Raw genomic sequence first — 17,374 nt, forward strand, 5'->3', positions numbered from 1 at the left:
CTGTCTGAATTTTTGCTTTTTGCATGCAATGCTCAGAGTTCTTTATCAATTGCTCTCACAATATGCAGGCACATAGTTCTCTCTTTCCTCTTTACTTCATCCGATGAAGTGATTTAGTGAAGTAAGAAGAGGACTGCCTGCTCTCTCCTCTCTGTCAGCATTAGAGAGAGATGTCTCCTCTGTTGGCCCGACAGCGATCTGTGTGTGTGTGTGTGTGTGTGTGTGTTTTTTTGTGCGTGACCCACTGACCTGGGAGGAAGTGTCATCTTGTGCTGTAAATGGCCCTGTCAATGGTTTCACACTCTCACAGGGAGAGTTGCGTGTGGTGAAGCTTTGGTTGAGGCAAAGCTTGGCTGCCAGTGTTCATCTAGTCATCAGGCCTTTCGCACCTTAAAATAATACAATAATACACACAAAACTCACACAAACAATGTGCAAGGTGTTACACAAACTTAAAAAAGTCGATGTGCACTTGCTCACACTAGTGAACCCAAGGTTTGGTCTCTGGTTTGGTCTATTCTTATTAGTGAAAGATCAATGTACTAAACATTTGCAAATGTAAACTATTTTACAATTGTATTTCTTTGTCAATGTTGAGTTATAGTTTTTATGTTATTATCTGTATCAACTGTTAAAATAGTTTAATGCTTCAATAAGGGATAGTTTTTGTTTTAAGCAAATTTAATATTAGATTCACTTTGGATGCTATCCAATCCAAATCCCAGATATTCATCTATCTCTTGTAGCCTAATTTGTTCGGCTTCCATTCCACCATGACAATATGAATAGTCTATTTTCTAAGTTTTATTTGGGGATGATCCTTTCTGAGAAGGTGAGGAGCACTGAAGGTTTGTGAGCAATTGACAATGCTTTTATAGGATCAGTAGGTGTGTGTATGTCTATAATAAATTACACAAAAATGGTGAAAAATACACCTTGCAAAGGATGATGCAAATAAGGACCCTATCTAAAAGCAGCATGTTTATTCAATATAGACTCGTTGATTCAACGCTCTGTGCATGTGTGTGTGTGTGTGTGTGTGTGTGTGTGTGTGTGTGTGTGTGTGTGTGTGTGTGTGTGTGTGTGTGTGTGTGTGTGTGTGTGTGTGTGTGTGTGTGTGTGTGTGTGTGTGTGTGTGTGACGGCGACAAGAGTGGGGGTTCAGAAGAACACAGGCCTCACACAGACCTCGCAAAAGGGATAGGTGCTAAAATAAACAGTGAGAAAAACTGTGAATGTGACAGCTGAGCAATAGGGTGCATATGAAGTTGGGTTTTATAGACAATAACAATCTATTTTTACTATCAGTAGTGGTATATATTTTCATCACAATACAAATGTGTGGCATGAAATAAAGAAAATTGTTTTTTTGCAATGTTTTCTCTTTCGCCATTTTTTTTTTTTCTCTCCTGGTACTGTAGAGGGCATATTGTTCATATTTAAAATCCTTCAAATAATTTTTTTTCTTCTGCGACGTGCAGACCTACAGAATAATCATAACGAAACACATGAAAAGCTAATGTTTTTATCCTTAAATACACTGACGACTTTTTGGAAAACGTTGCCATTTCAATATCATTCTGACAGTTTCTCCTGCATACCGTTCCTAGCACTCCTAAAGTAAGCAGACTTATATGCACACAGACAGCACAGGGAGCGAGGAAGAAGCCTCTCAATTATCAACCTCTCCCCACTCCTCTCAACACCTCATGTTTCTCTGTTAATGACTGGATTAAAGCTCTGATTAAGATGCACTTAACCCATAAACAGCAGTCCCCATTCACATACCGTCGAAAAGCCAATTAAAGCAAGCCTGCACTTCAATGAAGACTGACAAAGGCCAGACAATATCAGAGGCTTTGTGGGTGAGGGGGAGCGGGGACGAGATGTGTCACTTTAACTTCTGCCAAGAGCAGCGATTTGGGTCAGGACATAAAAGTAGTATCATCTGATTCTTGGGTGATTTACTTTTGACTTTTTTGGGGATAAAAAGTGTTGATTTAAGTGGCTAACATAAGAATAAAAGCACAAAATGGGTTTTGGAGTTGAGAGTACAATGTAAAAAACAAGTTACTGTAAAATAGTACAGAGGTTTGAATTGCCTCAAAGTCTTCACTATATGTCAGTTTCACTGACATTGATTTGGTATTAAAGTGGATGTGTGTAGGGTTGGATTCTTTGTTGTTTAATGAGCACTGGCTGCATTTTTTTTATTGAAGGATGACTTTTAATGCCGGATTTGTGGTTTTTAACCAAGATACTCACAGACCTCTGAAACATGACAAAATCCCAAATTTGCATTTGACAAAAATGATCAGGGAAAATATGAATCAAGGTGAATATATAAGAATTAGAAATCTTAATTATGTCTGTTTACCTGCTTAGTTTTGATCTCTTGCAGTGGTAAACAAGGGATTCCAAGTCACAGGGACTACTGCCTTCCAAGCAGTTATCAATTCAGACGGGCATTTTTGCTTCCAAACTTCTAAACAAAGCCGATTAATTAACTCCCAGGCTTATACCTCTGAACCATAAAGAGCTTACAAATTACCGTGGGGGAAGTGATTACAACCATGGAAAACAATAAATCAATCAATGAATCTAATGAAGCCTGCGTGCCGTGGCTGGCATTTCGCTCTTACTCCCAGTCATCTGTGGAATAACAATGGGAAAGAGGGGGATCATAGTTAAATTGTTAATCACAATGTGATACCACAGTCAGCAGATTCCCCATATGAGAAAAACCTGCCCAGGGTCCTGCCTATTGGCTCAAAGAGAGGACATAATGCAGAAAATATTCTTTCCACCCCACTGGAGAGAGGGACACTCTTCTTAACAATACGGAAAATGTATTTATTCTTTTGCTATTGCCGGGTTATTATTCTGATTCTTTGTTACTGCTGGTATATTAATCCATACTGTCAGTATATATATCCATGAAATCTCAATGCTCTATGAGAAAAAAAACCTCATATTCAGAACTAAATGTAATGGGAGAATTGGTACATTGCAATATATATATATATATATATATATATATATTTATATGGTAGACCAAGTCTACCATTTATATATTTAAATGGTAGACCAGGATTGGATAATGTCTTAATAACATTATGTGATGCTCAATTAAAGCCTATAGGGATTTCTATCACAAGAAGGTCAGAGGTCAGCTGGAGAAAAAACAGCATTGTACTGGTAAGTATACAATGGCTTGCTCAGCAGCACTTGCTCAGCAGGGAGGATATTTCACACTTGGAGTTGTCTGGTTGAAAATCAGTAAATTTTGCACCTGGCGGCTGCATGCAAGTGCTACAGACAGCGTAGTAGAAGTCATTAGAAAGCCCATTCTCCATCTTGGTTTGGGTGTGTTTGAATCATGTCCTTAAACGTATCCCCGTCTCTGAGGGTCAACTTGGTTTTATCGAGGTATGAGCTTATTACTGTGACCTGAGATGAAAATGTGACTGTGTTTTGGGGGGATGCTGACACTGGCAGATTGGTGGGCAGGAACTCTTTAACAGTACAGATTGGGTGATAATGAGGAAGTGATCTAAACGGGCCCTTATTGGTCCTGGCCTGAGACTTCTGCAACTTTTTTCTGGAGTCATGTTTCTTGGCTGAGGAGAGCTTCCAGGAAGATGAATCTCTTGTGTGAAGTTGTGATCAGGACGAACTGGCAGTGGTGGCCTTAGATCATCAGGGAAATAGAATAGTTGAACAGTTGTTCCTGTGTTGCATCAGATTAAAACGACTAAATAACTATGAATTTGAATTTTGAACTATGAACTAAGAATGTGAAGACCTCTCACACATATTGTAGGCTTTACTAACATTACAATCATGCTGCTCTCTTGGCCGGATCTCTCGTAAAAAAAAAAGACAGCCTTAATCTCAATGGGACTAATTGGTTGATAAAGGTTAAATAAATAGGACTTCATCCCCCCTCCTGTATTTGTAAAGAGATATTCAGTGAGATAGCTTTCAGCATACAGTCATGCAAACAGGATCTCATTAGAAAATGCAAATGAGAAAACACCCAATCTTCGCGGAGAGGCAGAAGTGTATCTCCCTGGGATAGCTGGAACATGACAGCTCACCAACCGCCCCCACGCTGGGCACCAAATGTGATGGTCCGCTCCTGCTGCTAGTCTTAACAGGATGCAGGACCAAACCAAAAATGTAAGAGTAGGGGGGGGGGACAAGGAAGTGGGTCACAAGAGGTTTTCACTTTCTGCCATTTGGAGTGATATTCATTCGATTAAGTATCCCATTTTATATATTTTTATAGTCTGCAAATACAAAATTCTTCCAATGTATCTGAGCATGATAGTTTACTTTTGATCAGGCAAGTATCATTTTGTACAAATTAAGTCTGTTCTTTATGCATTGGTAACTAATTACAAAAGGGTTTTAAAAAGTGGGTAGTAAAAATCTGGATTACAAATGTTTTTTTTACAAAACTCCCATAATCCTCTATTACATCACAAAAGGTGAAAACACATTTGTGGTTTCCTGCATGATCTGTGAAGGCAGCTGTTTAGCTAGGAGGGTAGAAAGCTGTGATCACATTCAATTAAAGTGATAATTAATTAGGGGTTTCTATGTCTGTAAATTGTTGAGAGGGCATTTCCCAGGAAGTGAGAAAGACAAACCCTCAAAGCCAATCAGAGCTCTCGTCTGCGAGCATGTCTGTCGTGACATCACAAGCTGCGGCGGGCAGAGTTCCTGGCATGGCTTCAGACCAACAGACCTTCTGCTCCCAGCATGGCGGCAGTGGCCTAGGGCAAGGCAGCGATGGCCAGGTCACCAGCTTTTTCCTCCTGCCTGGCATGAACACTGCAGGAGGGTTGGCCGGCAGAATGGCAGGATGTCAGAAACAGCCCTTTAGACGTGTCAAAAAGCAGGCACAGCCAGGGGAAGCTGCTCATCGAGCGTGACAGAGAGAAGAGTGAGGCCACTAAACAGACAGGCTGCCCCAAGAACGCACGATAACCAAACAGCATTATGTGATGTGTAGTTGTGTTTTTTTTAGTAGGTTTTTTCAGTAATCTGATTTAAATTAGAAATTGTATGTTTTGATCGTCACAGAGAGCACTAAAGTGGCCTAAATAAGCAACGGGTTAACTTGTTTGAACAAATGCTGGAAAGTTTATTTAAAAAAAGATCCCCTCAGACATTTTGAATTCATGAAAATGCTCTTGTTTCAATAATAATCTGTGACTGAAAAAAAAAATTCACAAAATTAATCCAAAACTATTAAAAAAAGAAAAATTAAGAATTGATATATATGATTTTTTTTTTCAGAGGTTAAACTACCTGACAGAAAACGTCTCCTACTTGACAAAAAAATGACACATGCAGTGTGAGTGCACTGGTTGTTTCCAGTTGCCACATTACATTTCTAAAGTTGCATATCATACTGACATGATTGTCTCGACACTTGTGATGCCAAAATTTCATTCTTGCACATACCTGTGTTAAATTCAAATTAAAAAGGTGCTAAATGCGAAGTTGAGAGCATATCTGTAGCCTCTAAACGGCTCTTAATATGGCAATGGTTGAGCCGGCAGCTCGCAGCTAACGGTGGTAGCTAATGGTGTTAACCTGAGGGGGAACTTGTGGATGGGTGCTATGCTTCCATAATGCTGCGGTCGGTCATAGTGTCGTTATCACCCTTTACCATCGTAATAGAGCATTGCGAAGCGGTGGTTAACAACTAGCAAGTGTTGCACGCTCACATGCAACTAAAATGCACTAAAAGGCACGTGCAGCCAGGTAACCAAAGCACAGAGAAGCTTGGATAACAACACACAGAGGGAGAGTGACTTGGTTCTCTGCTCGGGCAGACATTACACCCCTATATTTTTACATAGCAAATAGTTGTTTGCTGCTATATACATTTTCATAATGTCAGATGGTGATAACAGAGTATTTCCCCCTTCAGCAGATTAGTGTGAAAACAGCATTCTAGTGTCAAACTGCACATACATCCTTTGGCACAATAAAGCTAAAACATCCAAGTGAACAATAAGCAAAGTACATGTTTGAGTAGAGGGAGGGACTTCAAGATATTTCTGTAGGAGGGTGAATAACAAATGTTTATGAGGGCAATGTGTTAGTGACTGTGCGAGCCCCTGCACCACTGGGACAAACAGAAGCTTATTTAGAAACTGCAATAGAAACTTTTCAATCCACACGTTCTCACTTCTGACTCATTGGTTTTACCATCATATCACGTGGCCGTATGTGTTGGTGTGTCTAAAAAAAGAAAGAGAAGTTAGAAGTTAGAGGCATAGAGAGAGAGAGAGAGAGAGAGAGTATAATGTGATTGGATTTCAATCTAATACAAATTGATAATTGAGAGTAAACATTTGATTACATTTAACTATATATAATACATTAACTTACACTCTACCAATGACGACACAAAAAGAAATACAGTTGACAAAGAGGAAAAAGGCAAGCGGGGGAAATACTTCTACGTCAAAGTAAATTTCAGACCACCGAAACAGCATGTGCAATCAGAGATCTGTGAACTCTTACTCTATATTCATGACTTCATGAAATAATCAAACAACTCAATCAGTTTATCGGTGCAATCCAAGGAGGTGCATTAGCTTTAGACTGTTTGCTGTGCAAATAGTTTACTCAGATAGTTGATTTGTCTTGTTTGATGTGTAATGTGTTTATTTCAGAGGTGGCGACGTGTGTCATTAATCCTCTCACTGTCTTTATCATGTAAAGTTTTCTCCAAGCATGCAGCAGCAGCAGCAGCTGAGCATCGTCTGGTCTCGAGAGAAGGGCCGGTCTTTAAAGCTGTTAATGGAGCCCCATTAACACAGTAATGCAGCATCATTTAACGTCTGAATTTGGCTTCCTTTGAACCAAAGAAGTAGAAAGAATCAAGAAGAAAACAGTCTGAAATGAGTTCCTGTTAGAGCCCAAATGATCTGTGAATTCTTTTGACAGACCTATGTGTATATTGGGGCAACAAATGGGCAACTTTCATCGTCACCATTCAACCTTTTATCAGGGTGAGCCCCAGAAAAAACAAGTTTATGAGAGTTCCAGAGAGCCTTGTTGATGTACTCATACAGATATCTCAAATAAAAATGTATTTTCTTTCTCTATGTCCGTGTTTTTCTCAATGTCCGCTATAACACAAATATGTTTCTTTATTTAGTGTTTGATCTCTTCAGCCCAATTATGGCAAAATCACATGCAGTATTGTAACTCTGTAACTGTTACATGTAAGTGTAAATCTCTTATAACAGTTCCTTCATGCCTTGGCTGCTCTTCTGATTGGGGCTCCTCACTATTCAGCCCCATTAACATGGGGAATCCTATTGATTTGCTTATCTGTACTTTCCTTTTACCACAAAAATTCAGCTGAGTTTCAATCTTGGCAGGTGCCATTTGTGCAGTTATTGATATGAAAATGAAAGAATTGTGATTATTATTATTTTCTATATGCCTCTTATCACGTATTGTCAGTGAGGTACATTTACTAGCTAAGTTCCTTATTCACAGTCTGACACATTTTGCATAACAAAGTAAAACAAAGGTATTGTAGATAAAGTATTACAATGGCTGACCAACTTTGAGATTGTTTATTTCATTCATTTATTTTAGGCAAATTTTGTGAATGTGCTTACATTTTTGAAAAGTTGTGGCCAACACCAAATCTGGAGCACCACCTTTCTGAAACGTGAACATTAATGTCTCTAACTCTGTTAAAATAGGAGTAAAATAATACGTTAATAACGTTTTTTTTCAATTTGTTAAAAGCAGCAAAGAAAGCACAGTGTAAGGCCACCATAAAATATGCACTATTGACCCCAGACACACTGGTGGGACTCTTATTCTCAATTTCAATTTTCAATTTTTAGACGTTTATTAAGTCCAGTACATGTGTTACATCAACGATATAGACTTCAGTCAATGCATAATGACATCATACTTTTCAGGATCACATTCATAACTACGAATACAACTTTTCTCAATTAATATATCCAACTGCATCAAAAAAATAAAAAATTTACCAAAAATAATGGGTAATTTTTTTACTCTTATTCTGGTGATGTCTTTGTGAGGATGATGAGATGGAAGCTCTTATACACCTTGGCTGTGATGCCCCTCCCCTGGAGATCAGAGGAGAATCTGATAATAGGCTGCTATCTGTGCGTCATGACCATAGAGAGCAGCAGCCTCTGTGCTCTGATCAGTCCTCCTCCACATGGCCCAGGCTTTACCTTTTTACTCCCTCCTCAACCCCAAACACAACATGATGTCGTGTGCTGCTGTGGGCTCAGCTTCAATGCTTATTTTGCGCACCAAAGTTTTTATTTGAAAGCTGAAATGACTCTGGTGTCTTGAACTTGGTCTTCAAACAGAAAAGCAGGGAGAATCGCAAGGTATGTTTATATTTTTTTTGATATATTTATATATGTTTACATCGTATATGCATATATTAAATTTAATGCTAGCGTTTTTTTTTATCAGGACAATGCCCGATGAAAAAAAAATATGTTTTATTCAGCACAGTAATAAATGAGCAATTAAAACATTACTCGCCCCAAAATTCATAAATCATTTAATGTGTCTAAACACAGATTTATTTGTATTTTTTTTTTTTTATTCTTTTTTTTTTTTTCTTGAACATGATGCTTTACATTTGTTCGTTGCTGTCTGATCAATGAAACATCACAGGTTCCTTCAAACGGAAAAAATAATTGCCTATTTCCCTTTTCACGTCGGGTATCCCGTTGGGATACAGAGTCGCATCAGAATTGAATGAACGCAAATTCATCATCTCTGAATAATGATATAGGATTAACAGCATTTCGTCTAATAAAAAAAAAAAGGGTGAATCTGTAAATTTAAAAATATTTTTTCCTCTAAGACATGTTTGTGAAGATATATAAATATATGTTGTTGTAATATAAGATGAGCAAAACCTTGCTTTTTTTGCGAAATTTCGCAGGGTTTAATCACACGAATTTCAAGAGTCGTGGGTGTGCTTTCACTTCAGCTTCAGCGTACACCGCAAAACTACCCCCCGAAAAAAGAAATCTGTGCTTTTGGCTACTTAAAGTTTGTCATGTGATTTACAAGAAATTGGTTCTTACTGCGAGGCAATTTCCCTCCAATATTAAGCTATCCAAATAAACTACTGAAAGGTCACCAATTCACCTAGTTTAGTTTTGACCCGGTCAGATAGCCTATATCATGGTTGCAAATTTGTCAAGGGTCGTTTTTTAGCTCTCCTCATGAATTTAAATAAATAAGGGATCGTTTCTTATTTTATTACACTGAATTTAACGGCTTAACTCTCCCAATTTTCAAACACAGAACATAATTAAAAGAGGAAGTGAGAGGAAACACCTAGGCTATGGCAAATACTAATTGTTTTGAAGTTACTGTAAAGTCACTGATTATTTTTTTTTTAAATGACGACAATTAAATTAAATAGGTCATGTTTTGATTGACTTCACAGCCACACCCAGATACGCCCAGGGAGATGAAGATGGTCACTTTCCACCTCCATCTCACTGAAGGCCAATTCTTTGACGCAATTGCCAGCTTGTCACTTTGCCCTTTAAAGTGATGGTGAATCAGTTAGCCAAGTGACTTCACATATATACACTTCAGCCCATAGCCGGGACTCCTCTTAATCATAATCATTTCTGTTTTTCCTCAGAGGACACCTGGCATAAAACCTGGTTTTAGTGATTCTAGAGGACGAAGAAGAACCTCCGGAAAGAAGCAGTAGACATCTGCCAGCAGACAAACCAGCAGCCATGCTCGGCGGTGAAGGGGAGAGCAGCACCTTCTCTTCTGCGAAGGAAGCAGCGGATGACAGGCGCAAGTCTCCGGCCGTGGATGGGGGCGACCCGACCGCTGGCAGCAGGTACGCGGAGCACGGGATGGGTGCCGACCGGTCCTACTACATCTCTCCTACGGTGTCTAAACAAAGCCCAGAAACTCCCAACCCCTGCTCTTTTCTTCCTTACACGCCCAGTGGGACGGTTTACACCCCGTCCAGCGCAGCCCGTTACCCCTCATCTCTCCACCTGGGCTCCGTGTTGCCTCCAGCGGGGTTTTCCTCCTCCGCTGCCGGGCGCAGTCACTTCAGTCCGACGTACCAGCTCGGGCAGAGCCCCGGCTGCATCTACCCGCCCTACAGCAGCTCGGGGCCGGCTCTCAGCAACATAGCTCTACCGACCGCCGGCCCCGGGATGAGGGCCCAGGTTTACCTGTGCAACCGGCCGCTGTGGCTCAAGTTCCACCGACACCAGACCGAGATGATCATCACCAAGCAGGGCAGGTGAGATGGCAGGATGAGAGGATAAAGAGGGCAGGGGCGCCGCTAGGGATTTTGGGCCCCATGAAAAGAATCTTTACAGGGCCCCCAACACAGCGGCAAAATTTTTCCTTTATTAGATGCTATTTTACATACAATTATGCATTTTAATGGTATTTTTGACTATCATTACCATATTTGTGAAAGAAGAACAGCATGACAGTTGACATGTAGGCCTACAGACTGTACATGTCAAACATGGAAAATAAAACATGTGTGATTATATGTTAGTTAATAACTTAGTGTCATTATTTTTTCTGTATTATAATTTCATCATCATTAGGGGCCTCTCTGGGCCCCCCTCCATCATGGGCCCCTAGAATCCGTCTCCTTTACCCCCCCTTTTCGGCGCCCCTGAAAGAGGGTCTCACTTTACTTTATTTATTTGCTGAGAAAAACATCAGTTCTCAATTGTTCTGGACTGACACCTTGTTTTTTTAATTCCATTGTCACTAATTAGATTTTGTTTCGCGATTCCAGACGCATGTTTCCGTTCCTGAGCTTCAACATAGCCGGTCTGAACCTGACGGCGCACTACAACGTGTTCGTGGAGGTGGGGCTGGCGGACCCGAACCACTGGAGGTTTCAAGGTGGCAAGTGGGTCACCTGTGGGAAGGCGGACAACAGTGGCCAAGGTACTGAAACAGGTCGATATTTGACATTTTTATTACATTACATTTTATTTTGTTCGATGGTGAAATTAGATTTAAATTGAAGGGAATTTTGAATTAAAAAAAACAAATGGTATAATGAAATAACTGAAATAATACGATTTTTCTATTTGCAAAAATGAATTACTTCGATATAAATAAGGCTTATTTGTGTGTCTAATACTGTTGATGTTGGAATATTTCTTTATTTCAGGGAACAAAGTCTACATCCATCCAGAGTCTCCAAACACCGGGGCCCACTGGATGAGACAAGAGATCTCCTTCAGCAAACTGAAACTCACCAACAACAAAGGGACCAATCACAACACTTCACAGGTATGCCACACTAATAAATAAATAGATAACCCTAAACTAACGCCTTTAACCCTTACCGAATATTTTAATAAAGTCTATTAAAATGTCAACATAAATAGATAACCCTAAACTAACGCCTTTAACCCTTACCGAATATTTTAATAAAGTGTATTAAAATGTCAACATATTTTTTTTGCATTGAAATATGCAGTTAAATATCTACCCTGGTAAAAACGCCGGGACAGACACGATTAACACGCACCATTAATAGTTTAACATAAATCAGAAAATAATTGAATGCTTATTATTATTAAAAAAAAAAAAAATGATGGGATGATTTAACGGATTTTATCATGTTGTTTAGATGGTTGTCCTGCAATCGCTGCACAAGTACCAGCCCAGGCTGCACATGGTGGAGGTGACGGAGGACGGGGTGGAGGACATTAGCAGTGAGGCAAAGACTCAGAGCTTCACCTTTCCAGAGAACCAGTTTATAGCTGTGACTGCCTACCAGAACACCGATGTAAGCACCAGACACACTCCTCTCTGGTTCTCTTATTATAATATAATTCATAAAAATTAGAATTACATCCTGTTTTGATCAATTTGCAATCTCTATTCATTGAAACTCATTTAATGTACATACATTTCTAATTATAATGTCAATCATCTATCTGCTATATGCCCTTGTATAGTTTGACATGTATATGGTTAATAGGCATGATGCTTGTTCTCTCTTTATATTCTCTTATCAATATGAACGGATTCTTATATTTTGCTTTGTTTTAGATTACACAGCTGAAAATTGATCACAACCCATTTGCCAAAGGATTCAGAGATAATTATGACTCGTGAGTATTTTTATTTCATTGTCACACATCACACAACGATAAAGTACAAATATCACATTTTCACAAATTATATGTTTTATTGCATCAACCCGTCGGGCTGTTTTGTTAATGCTTTTTAAATGTACCAACTTGATAACTGTTGTTTCATATGCTTGTGTCAACTCATTTCTAAAGAGGTTTTCACACCATGATTCTTTTCACCCAGACACTGCCCTCCCTTGACCACAAGTTCATACGTACATGTATTTTCCAGGATGTACACAGCTCAAGAAAACGACCGCCTAACACCATCTCCGACCGACTCTCCCCGTGCCCACCAGATCGTCCCCGGGGCCCGCTACACCATGCAGCCCCTCTTCCAGGACCAGTTTGTTAACAACCTTCCCCAGAATCGCTTCTATAACAGCGAAAGAGCAGTGCCGCAGACTAACAGCCTCCTCTCACCTCAGACAGAAGACGGAACTTCGCAGAGGTGGTTTGTCACCTCCATGCAGCAAGGGGGAAACAGCACTAGCACCAGCAACAAACTCGACCTCACACCTTATGAGGGAGAATACTCAAGCCCCCTGCTTCCTTATGGTATTAAATCCCTGTCCATGCAAACATCCCACGCTCTGAGTTACTACCCAGACTCTCCTTTCACCACCATGTCTGCAGGGTGGGGGTCCAGAGCAGCATACCAGAGGAAGGTCTCTCCCAGCCTGCCTTGGTCTCCCAGGCCCAGTCCCACCACTGGTTTCCCAGAAGACTCAAACAAAGTTAAACCGCAGATTGAAGAGGAGGTGAACGGCGGTGGGAGCCTGATCTCCTCCTGGACAGACACACAGCCATCAGCTCTGTCCTTAGACAAGGCTGATTCTTATTCCACAGCCTGCAAAAGAAGGCGTCTGTCACTCAATGGTCCCCGCACAGAGGACTCACCCTCTGACATTAAGTGTGAGGACTTGGCATCTGTTGCCATCAACAGTAGTTCCTATAGCAAAGAAGCCCCCTCAACCAAAGGCATGGCAGCTTACTATTCCTTTTACACAAACCCTTGAATGGTTTTTCATTTCTCATTTTGTTTGCTCTTCATTTGCTAACATGAATAAGAACTAATATTTTACTTTTTTTTTTATTAAAAATTACAAAATTTGTCTTGGTGGTGATACATTTGCTGATGATGTTTTTGTATTCCTGTGACTCAAGCAATATCAAGGACAGAAATAATAAAACAATTATGACTTCAAAAGTCAAGGGGCATGTGTGGCACAATAAGCATCAGCATCCTCAGTTATTGTTGCATATTATATCTATTCTGTCCCAGTCCATCTGTTCTCGCGAAATACATCTTTTTTTCACCACCCAATTATGTAACTCTGTATTTTAAGTTTTGAAATTGCAAAAGCATTTGTTAAGTTATCCCATTAAAAAAACAAACAGTGTTCTGTATGTTTCATTGTGCATACATTACTGTATATGCCTTTACAGTGAGGTCATGTGTTTACAGATTATTTATTGAAGGCCTGTTGATATGAAATTTGTGCACTCATAAATGTGACGATGATATGCTGTATATACCTTCCTTGAAATGTTCAGATATTTGATAATAAAAGGCATATGTGTTCTATCGAGTATCTGATTGGTTATTTCAAGTTAAGATACCCATGTCCCTGTTTAAATACAACATACTTTACATATGATGGACTAATGGGTACATTTAATATAATTATTTGTTTGATATAAATATCCACAAGTTAAATATCGTCTGTAATTCCTCACAAGGTCATGTTTGATGCTAATATATATTTTAATTGATTCATTGCACATTAAGAATATGCATACTGGTGTAATGGAGGGTAAAGCCACTCACATTCAGTTGATCCACTTTTTTAATCTTCAGCAAATACAAAGTCAAAACTGATTCAAGTCATATCAAGACTGGACTGTTGAAAGGACAACAAGCAGAACTTCATACCCAGCCAAAAGCACCATTTATTTCCATGGACTCTGTCGCACTCTAGAGGTATTGTATTGTACTCACAGCTACGAAATCAATCACTACAGCAGCCTGTTGAGTTGAAATCATAAGACTGTGTGTGTACAGGTTGAGATGGAGACTGAGTCCATCTGACGTAAAATTCAACTATCTTCCCATATCATCCTATGGTTAGACAATAACAATATACATGCAAAAGGCATATTAAGTTTGATCACTTATTTGTATCTTCTGTCCATGGGAACCTGTACATTGGTTACGTATTTGAATAGGTTGGTTTGTACGTCACATTGCCACATTGCACTACACATGTTGATCCTTTGCAACACAGAGGAATACCCCTGATACAGTTTGGCTTTGATGAGGACAAAAATGACATGCAATTAGTTGTCATCAGTCCAGAATACTGCAACGTGGTCATATACTAGGACGTAAAACTGATTCAATGGCGTCAGTGTGTGAGTGTGTTTCTCCATCATTAGTCTCTGAGGGAAAAAGAGCCATTTCTTTTCTCCGCCTGTTTTGGGGTTTCGGCTGCAACCTGGCAACCCGTGTAGCAGCCAAGAGTTTACAGGAACAACATCACTGCTTTGGGCTACACACACACACACACACACACACACACACACACACACACACACACTCACACTATCTATCTATGGATTGCCTCGCCAACACGAAAGCCTTGGGTAATCGCTAGCGAGTGACAGTTGTTTCACAAGACCAGGTCTACAGCAGCGACATGCACCGTCTGTGTGAGTCTGGATACTTGTTACTCGTTGTTTACTAGGAGTTTATTAACTGTGCTAGCTAAGTTGGCTAGCAGCGCGGCTAGCCTGCTAGCTGCTCCGCTAGCGTCTACGCTGACGTTAGCCAGCGTAGACCCTAGCGTCATGAGGTCTTTATGTTTTTGAATAACACCCAGCTAACAAGGACTAGGTTTATATCGTCTCTTGTGAATAACACCGGGTCTTTCAACAACCGGAAAGGTGTGCAGCTAAGGCTACCTAAGGTCAGTTTGCAGGTGACTGTTTCCATGAACCTGAAATGTGACAAAGCGTGAACACGGACTGCTCATCAACACAACACACTGCCGTCGGCTTGAGCTAGCGACAGTGGTAAACAGCAGACAACACGGGGAAAGGCCTGCACGGAGGACTTCACTGACGAGGGGAAGGCTACGCAGACACACTGTCAACACTGCTTTAAGCTAAGCTGCTCCTGCTGTGGTCAGATGGGCATGTTTAGTTGGTTGGTTGGTGCTGTCATGGAGGAGTGTCGTGAACAATTGTCAGATACGTTAATTAGTTGGAGTTAATTTGGAGAGTGTCCTTGTCGAGTCGTATGTGTTATCACCTATGAGGTTATATAACTCTGTCCAAAGATCAAGTGTTAACCAAGGTGAGACGTGTTCAGTTCGTCTTTGTTGTGATGACGCCTGTCCTCACATGGCACAAGCTTGACACAGATGTAGTGATGCAAGTTCACTTGTGCCATCTGTCTTCGTTGTTTGTTTGTACAGTAGCAGTCAAAAGTTTGGACACACCTTCTCATTCAACTACTTTGAAGAATCTAAACTATAAAACATATTCTGGTTTGTTGAGCATTTGTTTGTTTACCACATAATTCCATATGTGTTCCTTCATAGTTTGGATGTCTTCAATATTAATCTACAATGTAGAAAAAAAAAACATTGAATGAGAAGGTGTCCAAACTTTTGACTGGTACTGTAAATATGTAGTTTGCTGACGATTTAGTTGGCAGTCGAGCAATATTTCACCCTTAATGTGACCATTTACCAAGTAAAGTTATATCAATTAATTTACCGCATGTAATCTTGAATTCTTGGATAACACTTTGTTTTTATTTAACAACAAACAGAAACTATATCAAAACATCCGTTTACAAACTATCACCCAACTTTTGCAGAACAACCCAAGTCTTGTTTATCCAGACGTATGCTGTTGTACTTTCCTAACACAAGCATTTTCGCCCAAATCTTACGATTTAAAACCCTTCAGCCGCTGCTACGTCCAATGCTTGAGCAGGCGCGCTGCGAGTCCGTGCATGATACACAAATGGTCATTTTAGGGGTGAAGTATTCCTTTGCCTTGTTAATGTCATTTTGAATGTAAGGGGCGTATTGAAACGATGGCTGGAGATGATGTCATATCCTAGACACTGCAATGGATTAACACTTTTAAATAAGAATAAGGTATTCAGTATGGAGTTATTTAGGTTGTCTGCATAAATAACAAATGATCAATTATGCATGTAAACTGACTCCAAGTCGTTCAGAGATCAGGAGTCCAAGTCCCATCCCACTCTGGTCCAGCCTCTGGTCCACTAACCTCAATGGATGCTTTTCTAGACGACAAAACACAACATGCCATAAACTAACTGGGTATCTGCCTCTGTACTTGGATTTAACATGCTAGCAACACATACCTTTACTAAATTAGGTTCAGCAAAGAAATAAACTACGGCAATAAATCCTACCTTCGGTATTCTAAATGGTGTTTCTATTATTTTGTACACCCCATTTATATCAATGAGGGTAGGAAAAATAACAGAAACACCTCTCTGTATAAAACAGTACAGTTTCACAGTGACACTGTCTACATCCTCAAAATTACATTGAATTAACACCTCTCTAAATCAGTTTGAACAAAAACTGAACATTATAACCTTCATGGTGGTGAGATTCATTGCAGGACTGTTGTTTAAGACTACATTAGTTTTAGCCAGTTGTATCTAATACTGGCTACTGAATGAAAACCTTTGCCTGTCCCAGGAGTCTCACTTTCCATATATATGTTTGTTTATTTTTCTTCATCCTTTTACTTTAGAAAGTTTTTTTTTTTTTTTGAAAATTCCAGTGAGAGTAACTTTGTCCTGCCAAAAAGTTTACAAAAATTCCCTGGAATTCGCTCCTCTTCCTTTCAGTGACAAATACAAAAACAGACACAGAGATGCTAATCTAGTTTAAGCTGATATTGTGTAAAGTGTAGACCAGTGAGTTAGCTTCATGCAGAATCTTGACTCTGTTTACATAAGCTGCTGGAAATTATCAATTGTCCTGGAAATGGAATGTCAAAATGAGTTTACCATTTCCTTAGTTATTGTTTCTAACCTATGGCCAGTTAAGCATATGGTATGTATTCTTGGGGTTTACAGGAAGCGTTTTTTTTCCTTCTGTTGTGTACATAAGTTGC

The 17,374-nt window shown here is 39.8% G+C and overlaps 2 protein-coding genes across 6 annotated transcripts in view; both read left to right on the forward strand.

Annotated features, from left to right (window-relative positions):
- The first annotated feature begins 8,211 nt into the window (after nucleotides 1–8,211).
- eomesb (eomesodermin homolog b) lies at nucleotides 8,212–13,788 on the forward strand. 5 transcript variants are annotated; one of them, XM_054621286.1, is made up of 8 exons: nucleotides 8,212–8,416; nucleotides 9,703–9,912; nucleotides 10,024–10,329; nucleotides 10,846–11,012; nucleotides 11,230–11,351; nucleotides 11,695–11,853; nucleotides 12,120–12,181; nucleotides 12,387–13,788. In XM_054621286.1, exons 2-8 carry the CDS (start codon nucleotides 9,803–9,805, stop codon nucleotides 13,219–13,221), a joined length of 1,761 nt encoding a protein of 586 aa, XP_054477261.1. In that variant the 5' UTR covers nucleotides 8,212–8,416; nucleotides 9,703–9,802; the 3' UTR covers nucleotides 13,222–13,788. The 5 variants fall into 5 exon arrangements, with proteins under 5 accessions (XP_054477261.1, XP_054477257.1, XP_054477259.1 ...); XM_054621282.1 differs by having other exon boundaries at nucleotides 9,703–10,329; XM_054621284.1 differs by having other exon boundaries at nucleotides 9,703–10,329; nucleotides 12,435–13,788.
- A 1,026-nt stretch (nucleotides 13,789–14,814) lies between these two features.
- The window catches only part of LOC129109396 (ankyrin repeat and IBR domain-containing protein 1-like), a 29,887-nt gene continuing 27,327 nt past the window's right edge, over nucleotides 14,815–17,374 (forward strand). The window contains exon 1 of the mRNA XM_054621460.1: nucleotides 14,815–14,914. The gene's annotated coding sequence lies outside the window, so the exon portion shown is untranslated. The remainder of the gene's footprint in view (nucleotides 14,915–17,374) is intronic.

Source organism: Anoplopoma fimbria, chromosome 20 (assembly GCF_027596085.1).
Source record: "Anoplopoma fimbria isolate UVic2021 breed Golden Eagle Sablefish chromosome 20, Afim_UVic_2022, whole genome shotgun sequence".
NCBI classification, from domain to species: domain Eukaryota; kingdom Metazoa; phylum Chordata; class Actinopteri; order Perciformes; family Anoplopomatidae; genus Anoplopoma; species Anoplopoma fimbria.